Source organism: Ananas comosus, linkage group 1 (assembly GCF_001540865.1).
Source record: "Ananas comosus cultivar F153 linkage group 1, ASM154086v1, whole genome shotgun sequence".
Classification (NCBI taxonomy): domain Eukaryota; kingdom Viridiplantae; phylum Streptophyta; class Magnoliopsida; order Poales; family Bromeliaceae; genus Ananas; species Ananas comosus.
This window is the reverse complement of record NC_033621.1, coordinates 14574716-14595141: the sequence shown is the minus strand read 5'-3', so window position 1 is coordinate 14595141 and position 20426 is coordinate 14574716. Positions and strand designations below refer to the sequence as shown.

At 34.5% G+C, this 20426-nt stretch overlaps 1 protein-coding gene across 1 annotated transcript; it reads right to left on the bottom strand.

The window, feature by feature from the left end:
• On the bottom strand, positions 9636–10273 carry LOC109717033. Its single transcript, XM_020242719.1, has one exon. It carries the CDS (start codon positions 10271–10273, stop codon positions 9740–9742), a length of 534 nt encoding a protein of 177 aa, XP_020098308.1. The 3' UTR covers positions 9636–9739.

Sequence of the window (20426 nt, the reverse complement as noted above, 5' to 3'; positions counted from 1 at the left end):
CACTCGGCTACGCATTTCACGAACACACAGCGGTCTGATCCACCGCAAGAGGTGTTCTTTTCCGGAAAGTGGTTGGATTGCCAATCCGTGAGCCCAGGGCTTATATTGCGAGGGTAATGCTTCTGACCCAGGCTTCATTGCGGGTCAGGTACTGTGCTTCGACCAGGGGCTTCATCGAGGGTCAGTACAGGTGAGCAGTGTGGCATGGGCCTGAGGTCTTCGGACCATAGGGTACGAGATTGGGTACTATTGAGACTTATCGTCAGTTGACGCATGCATACAGTAGCTGTAGTGTTTTGTTCAGTACATCGCTTATCTGGTTATTGTAGCTATGTTTTATTTACCGTGCATCTATACTTGTCAGCTCCTTACTTATCAGCATCTTTACTTACCAGTACTTATGTCTATCTAGTTCTCCGTGTTGTTGTATAGCTCTCTTTCTGGATCGGTGAGTTACTTCTCGCCGTTCTTCGGCTTGCGGTACCCACTGGAGGGGAGACTGTTTAATGTTCTCACCTCCCCACCATTTTTCAGGTATGCAGGCGATGTGTAGTTGGACGAGACGTGAGGTACGTTCGTATGTGGTCGATAGAGCTTCCGACCAGGTTGTTCGGTTTTAGTTCTTACCCTTCTATTTCAGTCGATGTATTAGTTTAGTTTGGTTTATGTTGTTCAGTATTTATTTACATTTGAAAATGTGGATTTCTGGATTTTGTAAATAAAGGTTTTTACCCTCGTCGGTAGCGTTTTAAAGAATAAGGTTCCTGTGTAGGGAACAGTTTTCAAAAATTTTCTATGAATTTATGTTTAGACATGGAATGCAAATTTGTGATGTGAATGGTAGATGTATGAAGGTATAGTGATTTCTATATTCATTTAGTTGTGGTTGTATCCTTGTTGTACTGTTGTACTTGTGCGACGCCGTGCAAATCAGGGGAGATCTGTCCGTGTGACAGTTGGAATCCCATGTTTTGTGGCGGTCTGGCATACTCTGGGTCAGGTTTAAAAACAAAAAAAAAAAAAAAAAATTCAGACGCTTTTCCGCTATCTTTTAAACTCAAAGGGACCCCGGGGCGTGACATTTTATATATACTATTGTAAATATAAACTATAAACTCAAGTTAAATTTTAATTTCTAATTTAGGAGGTTAGTTACTTACCAAATTAGCTACTATCTAATTTGTTGGAAACTATTAAATTTTGTATTTATTAATTTAGCATATTTTTTGTCCAACATTGTCCTGATAATTAATCTTAATTGATAACTGGTGGAGTATGTTACTAATGTTTAAAAATCAATCATATTCTTAAAAAATAAACGGCTAAATTTAAATAAATTGAATTAAAATATCAGCACATATGTGTGCAATGGTAAAAAAATAGTAGCCAATAATGATTTGGCATGAAAAAATAAAATGAAATGACAACAAAATATATATTTAACTTGAATGATTATAATTATTTTAATTTATATATAAGTAATTTGGATTGACATCAAAATATGTAATTATATAATATGCAAATATATATTTAGCTTGAACAATTTACTTTTTAGACAATTCTAAAAAAATAATTTTAACTTTTGTTTTCAAAAATTATAAGGATGGATTACGTACAAAATATTGTAGAGAAAAGAGGTTTAAATGAGAACTGTAAGTCGAGAGTGCGAAAAAAACTATCTTAGAAGCGAGATTACCCTCCACGTGCGAGGCTTTGGCAATCACTTTTAGCGATACAACGACAACCTTCTACCTCGTCGGCACGTTTTCATGGTGGTGCAACACGAACCCAAATAGCTTTCAGAAATCCAGCAAAAAATACAAAAGAAATGTAAAATTCAGTTTAAAGTGAGGTGAAGTTCAGTGCATAAGAGAGGGAGGAGGAAGAGGCAATTAGAAAATTTTTTTAAGGTTCCGACCTCATGAGTACATGTTCACCTAACACACCCAAATTAAGGTAAGGATTTTGTCCCTTTTCAAGGTAAGAAAATGAAAAATTTTTTTAAAGTTTCAACATCATAAGTACACGTTCTCCTATATATACATGCTAATCAAGGTGAGAATTTTGTCTTTTCTGAGTACACATCTTTCTATATACACACGTGAATCAAGGTGATGATTTTGTCTCTTCCCGAGGTAAGGAAATGAGAATTTTGTTGGAAAAGATTTGGATAGACTTAGTAACTTTCCGAGATGGATTTGATTTGGAAAGATTTGCTATCTTCCCGAAGTGTAATCATGAAATGCAGATTTGGTATTTTATCGAGATAAGATAATCATGAAATTCAAAATAAAAAAAATATTGGAAAAACGTGGTCAATTTTTATAATTTTATGGAAAATTCAAAACAAAAAATACTGAGAAAACGTGGAGACGCTACGGGCATGTTTGTTTCACCGAAACTGGACTTTGGGTTGAAGTGGACTTTGGGTTGAACTGGAGTTCGGTGAAAACTACTTCTTTCTCGCTGTTTGTTTCGTAGTTATGGAAATGAAGTTCTATCAGTTCTGCTGTTTGTTTGGTAGGAAGTGTATAATATATAACTATAATTTATATATAAATAATAAATATTTTAATAAATAAAAATAATATAATTATATTTTTATATAATTAAAATTTAATTTAAAACAACTAAATTATTTTTTATATATAAATTATAGTAATACAATAATGAAATTATAAAGTAAAAAAATATGAATACTTAATTAATCAATTTTTATCATATTTTAAATATACAAACTAAATAAAAAAATTTTAAAACATAACTCATCAAATTTTATCATATTTTAGATATATTAACTGAATAAAAAAATAATTAGTAACATAATTAAATATATTTATATCTAACTAGCTTTATCTATTATATTATTTTATTATTTTTTTCACCTCTCTTCACCGTAATTGACTTCGGCCCACGATGGGGCGAAGTCAATTACGCCGTTTGAGGTTAACTCGAGTTTCGACCATAACTTTTTTACGACGAACCAAATAACGGAAGTGGTCGTTTAGCACGAAGACGACTTCCTTAGCGAAATACCTATATCCTCTTGGATGTGTAGCACGAGTGAACCCGCGGATAGTCAAATGACTGGATGCCAATATAGAGTAGTACGGGAAAGTTAGGTGAGACGTATTAAGTGAGTCGGCTTCGCTAGATGCAGAGTATCTTGGTGATCATTTTGCCTTCATCGGCCATGCCCGACCAAGTCGAGTTGTGTGCCTTTCGCTTGTAGTCCAACTTTTCGTTATCAATAAAATACTCGTTGTTTGTGCCAATTTGCAGGATCCCTTTACGTGCTTTCTCTCAATTCTCGGTTGTTGCCAATTTGCAAAGTTGTGCATCGGGTCGGATTGGCTGGTTCGTTTGTGCAGGTGAGGAACAATTGCCGTGTGAGCTTTTCGACAAAAAATTATTAGACTCGTGACCCCACTTCCACCCAAACAAATATGCCAAACCTACGTGTATATAACAAACCTCTACCCAAACAAACATGCCAAACCGACGTGTATATAACAAACCGCCACAGAAAAGATTTAGATAGATTTAGTACCTTTGGTACCTTTCCGAAGTGTAATTATGAAATCCAGATTTCATACTTTACCGAGGTAAGATATTCATGAAATTCAAAATAAAAAATATTGGAAAAACGTCGAGGCGCCACGTGTATCTAACAAACCGTTAATTTTTATACTTAATGAAAAATTCAAAACAAAAAATACTGAGAAAATGTAGAGGTGGCACGTTAATTTAACAAACCGCTCATTTATATATTTGTATGGATGAAATTCAAAATAAAAAATATATTAGAAAAACATAGTGGCGCCACGTCAATTTATATATTTGTATGGATGAAATTCAAATAAAAAAAATATTAGAAAAACGTGGAGAAACCATGTGTATCTAACAAACTGCCGATTTTTATATTTATATGAAAAATTCAAAACAAAAAATACTGAGAAAACCTCGAGATATGGACCACGTGTATCTAACAAACCATCAATTTATATATTTGTATGGACTAGTTGAACATACGTGTAAATGCACGTAACAATTATTATAATTTATTTCAAATCTATATAAATTTGTACATTATATAAATCCAAAATTTTACAATAAAAATTATATTTATAAATTAATATGTTATATTTTATTAGAAAATATTTACAATATTCTACAGCATTCTATTTTTTGTATAGAGCGAACCTTTTTTATATACTTTTTAATTTTTGATGAATCAAATTTAAATATGTGTTTTAAACTAAAAGCATCAAAATTTAATTTACATTTAATTTAAAATTTAAAATTTAAAATTTAATTTTGATCCACTGTAGTAAAAAAATTAAATGTTAATTCAAATTTGGTATCAAAAATTAAATTTAATTCATAATTTAAACTTAAGTTTTAATTTTAATGTAAAATAGATGAATAAGAACCAATCATATAAAATTCGAGAAAAAGTGTTTCTAACATAATTATTTTTTCCTAAAATTAAACAGACAAAAATTTTAAAACAAATCTAAAAAAAAAAAAATGTGTAGAAAATTTTTCTCACACTTAATTTTCAAAGGAACCAAATTAATTAATTAACCGACCCTAGCTAATTATAAGACGCGCATGCAATTCCATTATTCGATAATAGAAAAAGCAAAATGAAAAACTAATCTCATTGATTATAATGCTCCGCAACTTCGTTTTAGGACGAGCAGCTTGCACTTTATCGTGTCGACGGCGGTGCCGCCGCCGGCCGCCGGCGCCAACGGCAGCGTAAGCGGGCATCGCGCGGAGAAGAAGCCGTCGAGCCGCAGTTCCAGGTCGAACACCCCCGTCCGGCTGCCCCTCTCGAACTCGTCCAGCAACGCCATGCGTCCCTCCGTATCGCCCGCGACGTCCATCCGGAGCTCGGTGGCGGTCTCGCTGTCCAGGCGGAACGGCGCGACCACCCGCCCCGCCAAGTGGGTGCCGTTGAAGAAGTAGTTGCCCATCAGGAACTCGCAGGTGATGCCGAGCTGGACCGGATTATACACAAGCAGCGCGGCGCGGAGGTCGTAGGATAGAGTGGCGGATGTGACGTTGGGCGCCGCGAACGCGCTGAAGCGCGCGAGACGAGCATCAGCGACCGAGAAGTGCTGATCGAAATCTAAATTAATTTCTTTGCCGGCCAAGATTATCAATCCCCACCACACAAATCCGGCCACAATTATTGAACTCATGCCGATGTAGGATATACGATCCTTACGGTCCATGGAAAACTCGGAGTGGGAGAGAAGAGAGAGAGAGCCAGGAAAAATAATAATGCAATTGACTTATCGGAGAGGTGGAAAATAATCTATTTAAACGAAGGGTGGGTTAGTTTTACGAAGGTTACTGCAGATATAATAAATGACAAGTATATCCTCAATGTTTAAATTTTATTATATATTGCTTCTGTAAAAAACTTACTTAGGGTTCGTATGGAATTGTGGAGAGATTGCTTTACGTACGGTGAAAAAGTATGTTGGAAAACTACCCGGTTTGTTTTCGGTACATAATATTGCATTCCGCATATCGCGATGAGCTGCGATTCTCTGGCTACGGTCTCATCGGAGAACGCAGAAGCATAACGCTATATGATTTTTATTTTTCCTCAACTCCATTTAGTCTAATAGCGTTAGATAGGTCTCAATACCAAACTAAGCCTTAATATTTTTAAATATATCTCTTCCGTTAGAATCTGTTAAAAAATTTTAGTTAACCATAGCTTAAATATTTAATCTTGATTAGTTTTTAATATTTTTATCTCTCTTATATTATACTATTTTGATTTTTAGAGAGATATATTTGTGATGGTAAATAATAATTATAAATAAATAAAGAAGTGAAAAATATAAACAAACAACTTACGCACGTAATTTTTATATTTAAAATTCTAATTTAAGTTTTAAATTTTAAATTTACATTAAATTTATAATTAATATTTAAGACAAATAATTAAATTTGTAATATGAATTTAAAGCTTAAATTATAATTGGTAACTTAAATTAAATTTTTAACTTTAAAATTAAAATTTGGAATTCAATATTCAATAGAATTTGAATTATAGTTCGGAACAATTTGAATTCAAAGTTCAAATTGAAGTTCGTAGCTAAAAATAATTTGATTAAAATTTAAATTTAAATATTTAATTTAAAATTTAAATTAAACTTTAGAACTAGAATTTAAATTTAAACTAAAGTTTAAATTCAAGTCTTTAATTGAAATATAAATGTACAAATTTTAATAAAAAATTTTGTGTCATTGGTTGGGTGGGGTCTCATAGGTTGAGTTTGTTAGGGAATTTAGAGTTTGTTATTTAATATAAATTTACAATGTGATGTTATTTAATATTAACTTCTTATCTTTTGTCTTTTGCAATTTATATCTCTTCAGCAATGATCTACTAATTGAACACGTGTAAATATTTTTTAATCCCATTTATTTCCTAATGATAATATCTAGCTCTATTGCGTGTCCACATGATCCTCCTCCCTAATTAACAAACTCTAAATTCCCTAAACAAACTCTAATATCCATTCCCAAATTTACGATTAAATTAACCCCGGTAAACCTCTCATTTCCGTTCCAAAATTTGCCATTAATTAAGATAATAATATTATAAGTTCAAATTAATTTGACTTTATCGTGTCTTAGTCCAAAATTGATAGAAAATATCAAACTCCACCACTTTTATCTTGATTAATTTGTCGTATTCTATAAAAGGTCGAAATTTTCAATTTAAATTTGATTAATATTTTGAACTAGGGAGTCCCCACGTGTATCTAACAAACCGTCAATTTTTATATTTGTATGAAAAATTCAAAATAAAAAATACTAAAAAAATGTGGAGCCACCACGTGTATCTAACAAACCACCAATTTATATATTTGTCTGAATTTTTATATTTGTATGAAAATTTTAAAATAAAAAAAACGTGGAGGTGCCACGTGTATCTTTTCGAAGTGTAATCATGAAATTCAGATTTGGATTTATTTATTAATTGAAAATATCTTTCTAGAGTAAGGCCGGCATACTATTGATAGCAAAAGTTTTTTTTGCTATCAAGTTTTAACCCTTGGATGAGAAATTGTATAGTTAGAATGATATTAGTCTCTTAGGGTTGAGTAGTTTTCTAGGGTTGAGTGGTCTCCACTGGGTTATAATATTTAATCCAATTATTAAAATTGATGAAAGGATTGATCCAAAGCCTAAAAACTTGATAGTAAAATAGGGCAAATACTATCAATAGTATTCTAGCCCAAATATTTTTTAATAAATTTATCATAACTGTTCGTAAGATTAGATTTATAGATTTATATATATATTTGGGCTACAATACTATTGATAATTATGGCGCTTTCCGAGAAACAAACAGCCGGACATTAACACATATGCAGGAAACTTAAATAAAATTTTCAGCTTAATTAAGAAAAATAATATAATTAAATAAATAAAATGCTTAGAAGTATAGGTTAGACTAGAACACTATTGATAAATTTGTTAAACAATATCTCAAATAACAATGAACAGTTCTGATCAATCTATTAAAAGTAGCATTTCTATCAAATTGCTTACTTAGTAAATAAATTAGGTGAAAATGAATGGTGGAAATTAAACAATCCTTAAAATTTGAAGATAGAATTTTTAAATTCAAGTTTAAAGATAGTAATCTTGATTTAGATAGTTTAAAATATTTTTTATTAACATTTGAATAAATTTAAATTCTTCTATACCGTTAAATTACAAACTAATCATAGCAGCTATTAAAAATTGACAATTTTACAATGATTTGATCATGAAGTAAATTATCTTGAAAAAATATAAAATTTTAATTTTAAAACTTCAAATATCCTAAATCAATTTTAACAGCATGCATCGTTGATTTGAATACCTTAAAATTGAAAATGAGACTGTAATATCGAAGTTTTGGTCCTAAGCCTAAATCCATATACAAGTGGTCCTCATTCCTAAGAAACTGCAATTTTCATTCCCTCATAAAACGTATACACGTGGTCCTCCTCCCTAACAAACTACAATTTTCGTTTAATTAAACACGTGGTCCACCTCTCTAACAAACTACAATTTTAGTTCGCTAATAAAACAACGATTTGCCATGATATTATAATTAAATTCAAATTTGCCATGATATTATAATTAAATTCAAATTAATTGACCTTATCAAGACCAAAATTGATGGAAAGTATCAAACTAACTAACAAACAGCCGATTGATCTGATAGTTAGTTATCATTATTTTTTTTTCTATTTTTTTATGTTAGTTTTATAGTTTCCGATAGATTGAGAGTTACGCAGTTACGAATAGACGGGTATGCAGATTACCACAAGGTAATCTTTTTTTTTTTTCCTTTCCATTTTGAGTTACAAATTTTCGATATCATTTATTTAGTGATCAAAAAGTCACAAAACCAACTCTAATTTCTATTTCCGAATTGGTGATTAAACCCTAACAAACTCTAATTTCCATTCCCGAATTGACGATTAAACTCTAACAAAATCTAAGGGCGTGTTTGGTTCGCCCATTTTTCACGCAGGAATTAGAATCGAAATAGATGAATCAGTTTGTAAGTATTTGTATTGCAGAAGTTCTATTTTGATTTTGACTTTCAGATAAAAGAAAATCTCTCAAGCACTTCTTTTTCCAATTTGGCATATAAGGCATGACTTTATCATGTCTTTAGCCCAAAATTGATAGGAAATATCAAACTAGCTAAAAATTGCCCATTAATATAAAAGTTTTTTTTTTAACAAACCAAACTGACTGACCGATTGCACCAAAATAATCGGGAAAAAGGAGAGTTATTAAATTGAAAATCTCCAATCAGTGCTTTTTTTTTTCAAATTTTAAATATTCAAATTAAAATTTATATTTTAAATTAAAAAATCAAAATTTAATTTTTTGTGCATATTTAAAATTTGAAATTTAAATTTATTTTCAAATTTTAAAATTATAAAATAAAATTTAGTGAAAAAATTATTATATGCTAACGTCAAAAATTTTTGTCTAACAGTTTTATAAAATCATCATTTAAAAAAAATCGTTTTTCATCTAAACTCAGCCCAACTCTCTATAACTTTTAACAAAAATCAATTCTCTAAACTAAAATCAAATTTATAAAAATTATTTTTTCAAAATCTAGGCCAAACGTTCAGTACTAAGCTTGGTTTTCTTCCACTTTTGGAGGAGATGCTTGAATTCGTTAAACTAATTATTGTTAGTAACAGAACAAGTAAAGATCTAGAAAAGAAGAGATACTTGAATTCGTTAAACTAATTTTTTGAGTAACAGAGCAAGTAAAGATCTATCAAAACTAACCATCAATTTATAAAAATAATAATAATAATAATAATAGATAATCCAAAAAGGATTGTAATTTTGCAACTCACCATTTAAACAATAAGAAATGTTACGTCCACAACCGAAAAGAAAAAGTTTACTAATACCTTTTCATCTTTAGTACCAAAAGAAAAAAAAACTGATGAAAGTAATGAAGGAAAAAAAAATTAATTTATCGGCCTATTAAACAATTCTTCTGGCGAAAAATTATTATATATGCAAAAATAAAGAAAAAACAAAACTGCAAATTATATAAATTCTGCCAATATTCTAATAATAATAAAAAAAAATTGAATAGATCGAGTTTGATGTGAAGAACAACGACGTGCAACTTCAGATCAGTCAGTCGATTATTTGTACAGAATGAAGAAATTTAATTCATATATCTGCGACTCTCGGCCTCGCCCTTCGCGGCCACTTCGCCCTTCGTCACTTCGCACTCTATCGTGTCGACGGCGGACACCAACCGCACGGCGAGCGGGCATCGCACAGCCTTCACCTTCGGATTCCCAAAAGAAGAATGGTAAAGACTGTCGAGCCGCAGCTCCAGGTCGAGGTCCCCCGTCCGGCTGCCCCTCTCGAACTCGTCGACCAACGCCAGACTACCCCTCTCTGCGACGCTGCCCGCGACGTCTGCATGCAGCACGGCGGTCTCCCCGAGGCCCTGGTCGAACGGCGCGATCGTCCGCCCCGCGAACTGCGTGCCGTTGAAGTAGAAGTTGGCTGCCAGGAGGTCATACGTGATGTCGCCGTAGGAGTTGTACAGCTTGACGGCTGCGCGGATGTCGTAGGAGAAGGCGGCGGCGGTGGCGTTCGGGGCCGCAGACACCGCGAAGCGCTCGACGGAGGCGTTGGCGATCGAGAAGTGGGGGTCGTGATCCTCGTCGTCGGGGAATAGCACGAGCATAATCAGCAGCAAGCAAGCGATAGAAAAAAAGAGGCAAAAAAAAAAGATAAATCCTCTGCAGTCCTTTTCCTCCGCTTTGGAGGTGGAACGGTCAGAGCGGGCGGAAGTGCACATGATTAATAATAAAGAGAAAAACAATAATGCAATTGAGTTGGAGAGGTGCAAAAAGATGTTAGGTTAACACTTATGTTTATATATCTCTCTCTACAATAATTGTTTTTGCATATATGTAGGATATATATTTGGATTTATCTATTTAAATTCAAATGTAGATATGTTTAAGTCCTTGTTTAAAACACAAGCACCCCGTCTTTTTCGATTCAGAACACAAATTACAATTACAATTTTTGTTTCTAATAAAACGCACATATACGCGTGGTCCCCCACCAACTTAACTATAATTTTCCTTCCATAACAAAATAACGATTTACGATCGATGATATTATCTATGTTAGTTAATGCGCGAATTATTCGCGAATTTTTTTAAAAAAAACTAATTAAACGGCCGAATTCGTATTTTTTCGAAAAATTCAGAAAAAAAGGGAATTTTTTGACTAAAAATATGGGTTCGCGTATTATACGGCGAGCCAATTATTCGGCCCAAAAAAAGGGCCGCGCCCGCACCGCCCGCGCAAGCCCGCGCCTGCCCGCACCTGCCCACGCCGCCCACACCTGCCTGCGCTCCTGCACGCTCCCGCATGCAACGCGGGCCGGCTGGCCCAAAGCAGTAAAATACAGAAAAAAAAAAAAAACCTTTCCAAACACCTTGCCTAAGACACAATAAAAAAAAAAATTCTTTTCAAATTTATACTTAATTTGTAGCTATTTATTCTATTATTTTAAAAAAAGATATGAACATTTATAATAATAGCATAAATCTTGAGAGAAAAAGAATTTAATTTAATAGCCGAATTTTTTATCCCGAATTTTTAATTGGTAAATGTATAATATCCGTATAAATCACGTATCCGAATAATTGATGAATCCGTTTTTTAGCCGTATTTTTCAACGAATTTAAAAATTAAAAGAGGAATTTTATCCGAATTATACCCGTACCGAATTTTTGCCGAATCCGAATTAACTAACTATGGATATTATAATTAAATTCAAATTAATTGACCTTATCTAAGTTCAAAATTGATGGAAAACATCAAACCAACTAACAAACAGCCGATTGATCTGATAGTTAGTTATCACAATCTTTTTTTTTTTTTTCCATTTTTTATGTTAGTTTTAGGATTTACGAACTAAATCGGACTGACCGATTTTACCATACTACTTAAGACCAGACCTACCAAACAGACGAGTTGAGCAACTCGAACGAGACCTAACAAACAAATGGCCTCCGCAACCCACGAGCGGATCGTTATATCCGCAAGTTATGCAGGTGCGAATAAAATTTACCCGCAAATTTTTGAATAGTCATCATTCTTACTTATATCCGCTTGCGAGTAGACAAGCGGGTGTACAGATTATCGCAAGGTAATCTTTTTTTTTCCTTTCTATTTTGAGTTAGGTTGATATGCTTTTAGAAGTATGGAGTTTTTCGTACTTATAAATTATTTTTGATGTTGGTACATTCGAATCAACGATCGGTTCTGTTAGATCTGATTTAGAATATTTAAAATAACTAAAAAATAAATTTCACAATTTTTCAATATCATTTGCCATGTGATCAAAAGGTCTCAAAATAAATGACTGAAAATAAAAATCTCACAATATATAATGATATGACACTAAAATTTTATATCAAAAATATTGATCTTGTTTTATATAGTATAAAAAATTTTCTATCAAAATTTCACGTGATTTGAATATTTCTATACCATTAAACTTGCAAACAGCTCACCACGATTATTAAAATTATTAATTTTGAGCCCCTTCGATCACTAGGCAAATAAGTATCGAAAAATTGTGAAATTTATTTTCTATGCACTTCAAATACTCTAAATCAAGTCTAACGGAGCCGATCGTCGATTCAAAATTTTCAATGTAAAAAATGACTTGGAAGTACGAAAGTTCCGTGTTTCGAAAAGTATACCAGTCTAACTCTTCTATTTTTATACTTTCTAAACATAAAAAACATATATATACTTTTAAAAAATTAAAACTTAATTTATTTTTTAAAATATCACAACATACAACAGATAATAAAAAAAATAAAAGGAATATTTACTATTTTATTTTTTTTAAAAAATAAAAGGAGTATTTACTATTTTATTTTTAAAACTTTTTTAAAAATTTTATATGGGATCCATGTGGGTACCCGCGGGAGAACCAAAATGTATATAATTTAATGGATTGTGGCATCCCTGGAGTTCAGCAGTAGAGGCTTGTCGACAACTCTGGAGAGTGTCGGGACAAGTCCGAGTCGCGTTGGCGCGGATTAGACGCCAAACGGACTCACTGCGACGCGAGAGCAGAAGGTTAACATGAAAATCTTCAAATTGCAGGTTTTATGCTTGTTGTACCGGTACAGCAGCATCAGGGATGTACCGGTACATTGCGCCTGTTTCCGCGCAGCTGCTCTCGGGTTGCCATTTGTACCGGTACAACCTCACGTGTACCAGTACACTAGGGTAGGTGAGAAGGCATTTTGGTTTTTCCATGCCTCGTTTGTGTCACCCCTCTCCCCCAGCCTACATGTACGTGAAGGAGACCTGAGAGGGAGATGGTTTTACAATTTTTCTTCTCCTCTCTCTCTCTAGGCTTGGTCCGTACGTGGAGGGAGCTCGAGTGGAGCTGGTTTGTCGCCGACGTCGCGCCGCAGTGCCGTTCGAGCGAGTGTTCGTCGTGGTAGCGTCACGGGGAGGCCGGGCGAGGGTGTGTTTCCGCCGTTCTCGACTTCGCGACCGGATTTGTAGTAACTTTTGAGGTGGGTTAATCATCGGACTTCTCCTTCTAAGCCTAGTTGTCAGCATGTGTTGATGATCTTCGTATATCTTGTTTATTTAGCTCAAACTCGTGAATTGCATGACTATATGTAGAATCTGAGTTTGAAGCATCAAATAGTGATTTTAGAATATTTATACATGTTGGACTTGTATGAGACTTAGGAGAAAATCGCGAATATAACCCGTCATATGTTTAAACTATCAGATTTAGCTCTAAGAGCCGTGGTTTGATTGTATCATCGCAGTTTCAAAGCGGTGGATACCTCAGATAGTTTAGAGTGCTGTTACGCTTGTGCTGGAATGCCGAGCATTTTTTTTGTATTGTTCAGACTATTCCGGACTGTTGGGTGCCGTCGGGGTGGACGGTGGACCCAGATTGCCATTTTGGCATCGGATTGTTCCGAGGGCACGTTACTTGTTGGTTGTTAGACCCAGTTACTTTAACTTTAGCCTGTGAGAGCATGATTGAGCTCGGCAGAGACACGCTTGCATACTCGGTTGGGTAGCGCCCACGAGTGCCACTCCGGAGTCGAGCTTAGTGCTTTTGCGTTGATGTCGCTGATTGGACATGCTATCCACGGACTGCTTAGCGTGGAGGTAGCTTTGGCTTCGACAGGTAGGACGGGTGTATTCACAGTCCCAGGGACGGGTATGCTTACAATCCCTTGTGAGTTTGGGTCGGGATTGACATTTACTACAGAGTGATAGTATTAAAGCATGATAGTGTAGTGGTATTTAGCTGTAGATTCTTTTCAGCTTTTCCTACTATCCCTGCTTACTTCTGTAGACTTGGTGGGTGAACCGATGATCTTGAGGGCGGTACCCACTGAGAACTACTTGTTTTTGTTACAGCAGTTCTCACGCCAAGTTGCTTTATCCCCTTTGAAAAGCCTGCTGTTCAGGCTGCTGCACCCTCTGAGACCGATCGTGGCAAGGGCGTTGCGAGTTAGAGCCTTACTAGACAAGTTGTCGAGTTAGCAGAGCACAAACTACAGGTAGTTGTAGATTTTGTGTTCATGTACATACTACTGTTTTATCTTGTTGGGCGAGCTTTTGTTTTCTGAACGTTGTATGTATAGTGAACGGTTTTTTTTTCTACCTGGCTATGTTTTGTTTCCTAGCCGCTCTATACTACTGGTTGTAGTATTGTATTTTTTACAGGTACAGCAACGCTTCGTATAAAGGAAAAATTTCTTTGTTTAAGGCGGATTTGCCGGCGTGCCCGGGGAACGTGAAATCCCGGGCATGACATGAATACCAACCATTTTTACCCATAAGTTTTTGGATAAGAAAAACTAGTACTTATATCCGCAAATCTATTTCTATTCTACTATATTAAAGGAGGGTTTGGGGGACCAAAAGGTGACACGTGTCCCCCCCTCCCCCCAAACCCTCATTTACTCTCTCTCTCCCTCCCTATATATATATAAATATATATATATATATATAGAACTAGGCTGCTATGCTATTAATAGCACCAAGTCATTAGTGCTATTAGTTTTTTAGCCCTTTTGTCACACCCCAGATTACTCGTTTCCCCGGGCTCGCTAACAGACTCGCCGTATACATAGATATTTTTCCTGTATACGAAACGAAAAGTAGAAGTACCTGTAATCATACAATACTACAGACAGTAGTATAGAGCAGTTAGAAAAAATAAACTAAATATATAAACTGTGGTTCAATACATACATGTCATCCAGGTATACAAATACTCGCTCTCGCGAGAAATAACAACTGTATGTAAAGACTCAAAAACTACAACTACCTGTAGCTGGTGCTCCTCTAGCTTTGCGACTCGACTAGAAGGGCTCTAACTCGCGACGCCCTTGCCACGATCGAGATCAGCAACAGCAGCAGCCGAAGGCGACGGCTCTACAAAACAGTGGTAACAACTGGGCGTGAGAACTACTATAAAAACAAGTAGTCCTCAGTGGGTACCGCCCTCAACTCATCGCTCCACCTACTAAGTCTACAGGGATCTGCAGGAATAGTAAAGAAAGCTGGAACAAATCTACAGCTATATGCCACTATACTATCATGCTCTAAATCTATCCATCTGTAGAACAGTGTCAACTCAGACCCAATCTCAAATAAGAACTGTAGTCATACCCGTCCCTGGGACTGTGAACACACCTGTCCCGCCCGGTCGCGACTATACAACTATCTCCATACTAACCAGTCCATGGAGAGTAAGTCCAACCTGCACGAACGACACCAATGCAAACGCACTAAGCCCGACTCCGGAGTGGCACTCGTGGGCGCTATCCAACCGAGTATGCAAGCGTATCTATGTCGAGCTCAATAAGACTCTAACAAGCCAAAGTCAAGTAGCTAGGGTCAAAACAGGTCTAAAAACCAAACCCACATGCCCTCGGCACAATTTGAGACCAAAAACAGGAATATGGGTCCACCATCCACCCCGACAGCACTCGACAACCCGAAACAGCCTAGACTCTGCTGTAAAATAAGCTCTGCATCCCAGCACCAGCGTAAGTGCATTCTAAACTACGCCGAGTATCCACCGCGCTGAAACAGTAGTGATACAATCAAACCACGGCTTCTAGAGCTAAATCAGGTAGTAGAATCATATGACAGGTCGAATCGCTGGTTTTCTCCTAAATCAAGTTCCAAGTCCAACATGTATATTCAACTAATTACTATTCATGCTCCAAATTCAGATTTCATACATTATACCAATCGATGAATTCGAGCTACAACACGATATTCCGAAGTCGAAACTATATATGTTTACTATACATATACGTAGGAGCAAAACCGATGATAAACCCACCTCTAGAGCAATTCCCTGGCAACAAGAAGGTCACAAAATGCTGGAAGCCTCAGCCGAGATCACCCACAACTAGAGACAAGGCTACTTGAAAGATCTACACCCAAAATCCATCAAAATTCATCAATTCACCAAAATTTCAACACTTAAGCTTAAATGTCTCAATTCCAATGTCAAAACTCACCTAATAATCTCCAATTCAGGTGAGGCAAGTTTCAAATCCAGTGAGTAATGATGGAGTATCAATCCCAGGTCCAAAATCCAGCTCCTTCCAAGAATAGCATCAAGAAAATCCAAAAAAATAGATTTTCAGCTCAAGGTTACCAGCAGTCCAAAAAAATATGGAATCGACCAAGCTAACCTTAACCAAAATCTGTAATTCTGAGCTTCATGGATTGCTCTGGAAGTCTAGAATCCAGCAAACCAAGTTTCACTGCAATCCAACCTTCCTACGCCGCACACGAGCCAAAACACCAAAGGTCGTTGCTGGAAAACTGCAGAATCAGCACTCCACCACCCTCCAATCGAAAGATTGGATGCATTTTGAGGAAATCTGAGGGTTGGAAAAACAATTTGAGGCTTCTCTGTGAAGAAGGGAAGGAAAAGAGCAGTAAGGGGGCGCACTCTACCTATTTATAGGGTGAACATAGGGTCAGATGAACCTCAGGAATAAAGGCTGCAATTCTGTTACTCCCCCAGAAATGGCCACTTTCGGGCGCCCTAAACCCATTTCTGGGGCTCCGAAACCTCCAGGCTGCACATTTGCTCCCTTTTGGTTCCATCGCCCGCGGTGTGCTGCTGCCGTAACAGGCTCCGGAGGACTTCACTTACCACCAGCCACGTGTCAGCGCAAACGATACTCACGATGTGAACTTTTCGGACGCTCAACCGGGTGCCCGAAATATGGACCCGAATTGGCTTCCAGTTCTGCTTAGTTCTGCACTCAACTTCTGGGCGACCCAAAGCCAGTTCTGGGTGCCCGAATCTGGCAAAACTCCAGTTTTGCTTATTTGAGTGCGCCGAGTCCATTTCCGCATCTATTTTGCGCAGAAACGACTCCGACTCAGTCCGACACTCTTCAGATATGTCGACCAGTTACCAACACTGAAGTCAATCCTATCCAAAGCTCAGAAGCACTACAGCTGCTATGCTATCGGTAGCACGGAGGCCTCCGTGCTAAACCAAGTTGTTTTCGATGATGCGGCTTCTGAATCGACGATCGGCTCCATTAGCCTTGATATACACTATTAAAAGTATTTGGAAATTAAATTTCATAATTTTTCGACATCATTTGGCTAGTGATCAAAATGTCTCAAAATTGATAATTTTAATAGTAGATGTGATGCGTTTGTAAATTTAACGGTGTAAAACAATCCAAATCAGATGAAATTTTTATAAAAAATTCTTTTTACTATTTAGAGTAAGATCAGTACATCTGATCTTAAATTCAAGTCTTCTATCATCATTTTTTATGAGATTTTTATTTTCAACCGTTCATTTTTAAACTACTCGTTTGATAGGTAAATGATACCGAAAATTTATGAAATTTAGTTTCTAAATACGTTTAATAGTGTAGATCAAGTCTAACGAAACTGATCGTCGATTTAGAAACCGCATCATCGAAAACAACTTGGTAGCACGGAGGCCTCCGTACTACCGATAGTATACCAGCCAGACTCTCTCTCTCTCTCTCTCTCTATATATATATATATAGAATTGAGCTCCTATGCTTTTAAAAGTACCAAGTTATTGTTGCTTGTAGATTTTTAGCCATTGGATTAAGAGATATACGGTTAGGATGATGTGGGCTCCCTAGGGTTGAGCGGGTGGTTGGTTGAATAGTATAATCTAATGGTTGAAAATGATCCGAGGAGTAGATCTAATGGTAAAAAAACTTACAAGCACCAAGTACTTGGTGCTTTTACAAGCACCATAGCCGGACTCATATATATATATATATATATATATATATATATATATATTATATATATATATATATATATATATATATATATTATAAATATATATAGATATATTATAGTTATATATTATATAGAGTCCGGCTACTATACATTATGAGACGATCGCGCCTGCGCACTCATAAGTTGTTTTCGATGATAGAGTTTCCGATCGACGATCCACCGTTTATTAAAAAACGTTTTATTACAATATTTAAAACTTCTAGAAATCAAATTTTATAATTTTTCGACATCATTAGCCTTACGCATCAGGAGGTTCACCAAATTAGACAAATTTTTAATGGCCGGTTATGATTACTTGCTAAGTTTAAGGCGTCGTAAAAAATCGAATTTGTGATATTTTGTATAGAAATTCTAATTCACTACATAGATAGAGATCGAATAACTCCGATCTTGATTAAAGGATCCACATCATCCTGTTTAGCGACGTGTTAGATTTTGCACGTTTCATTATTATGCCACTTGATGCGATTAGTATGATTTCGAAAATTTACGAAATTTATTTTCTAGAAGTTTCAAATACTCTAGATTATATTTAACGGGTGGATCGTCGCTTCGGAACTCCAATCAGTGAAACAACTGTTATGAGCGTGCGAGGGCTCAATACTCATAAAGTATAGATAGCTACGGGCCATGTATATAGTATATATATATATATATATATATATAAATATAATTTATATATATATATAATTAACTTATATATATTTAGAGTCCGGCTATTGGTGCTTGTAAAAGCACAAGCATTTTGGTATTATAAATTTTTACGTTATGATCTCTAGCTTTTGATTCAATTTTATCCTTTAGATTATACTATTCAAGCCAACCACCCACTCAACCCTGTAGGGGCGCTACATCATCCTAACGCACATCTTTTAATTCAAGGGCCAAAACTTCAAGCACCAGATGACTTGGTGATTTTTTAAAGCATAGGAGTCAATGTATTATATATATTATAATATATATATATATATATCATAAGTATATATATATTTATATTATATATATATATATATATATATATATATATATATATATATATATATATATTATAATTTTAAATTTTGATATAAAATTTAAAATTGTGATACTTTTAAATTTAAAGTTTTTAAATTTTCGAGAATTTTACATTTTCATATTTTAAATTGCTAAATTTTAATGTAACTATATAATGTTTGATTTTCAAATTTTAAACTTTCAAAATTTAAAAAGTTTTAAATCTCTAAATTCTATGAAATTAATTTAATTAATTTATTAAATAATACGCTGTAATAAATTCGTAATAAAACTAACCTGTTAGATGCAATTTAAAATACGTAAAAATATTGCTGTATAAAAAACACAGAATTTAAATTTCTAGAACTTAAAATTTTAAAAATAGAGTGTATATGTGATATATATAATTAATTTTATTAAACAATTCTTCACAATTTTATTTTTCTATCGTTTTTATTTTATATTATTGAGAAATTTTTTTTAAAAAATTATTTTGATAGATTTATCTCAAATCCTTTTCATATAATTTTTTATAAAATAAATTATTGTATAAATTTACTTTGCGCATATACCAATTTTAATGACTTTTATTTAAATAGATTTAACTATTAAATTATTTTTATATAATTTTTATTTAATTAATAATTAGACTTATAGAACTATACAAAAATATTAAAAAAATAAAATTTATTATAAAAATAATTTTATATCTGCAGCATCGCGCGGGTAATTCACTAGTATATGGATAACTCTAGGGGTAGAACTGGGCCGGGCTTGGGTCAGGTCGTACTATGCCCGAGCCTGGTGCAAAAAAAAAAAAAATCAGGCTTTGGGTTAGGCTTCTACCCAAGTCTTTTTTAAAATATTAAGGTCGGATCTAGGCCCAAGTTCATTGCCTAATAACCATTGAGCTTTGTGGAGCCCACTTTATGCATTTGTCACATAGACCATATATATATATATATACACACATAAAATTTTATATAATATATATTATTATATATAATGTTAAGTTATATGTAGGGATGCAAACGGATCGGGGTAGGTGGAGCACCCGCTCCGATCCGCCCCGACGGGAGCAGTAAATGGGAGAAAATAAACAGATTCGAGGCAGAAAACGGGATAAATTTTATAATTCGAGACGAATTCGGGGTAGGAAACGAGAGAAATTTTGACCCGCCCCGAATCCGCCCCGAATCCGTCCCGCCATGATCCGCCCCGAATTCGCCCCTAAAATCATTTATATTTTACAAAAATATTCCTAAAAAATAATATATTTATAAAAAAAAAGTTCAAAATACAAATAAATTAGTACTCTCATTTCTAATGTATTTGAAACTTTTGAATTTTGTTTTGAATTGTGATTGATATTTTTAATTTTTATAATTGATATTGTTAAATTATATATATAATATTATTAAAAATTATTAATTTATATTTTATAAAATATTAATAATATTATAATTTATAAAACAAATACTATTTGGCGGGGC

Coding starts and splice junctions, on each gene's coding strand:
- LOC109717033 (XM_020242719.1), bottom strand. CDS start 10,273: ATGCTCGTGCTATTCCCCGACGACGAGGATCACGACCCCCACTTCTCG.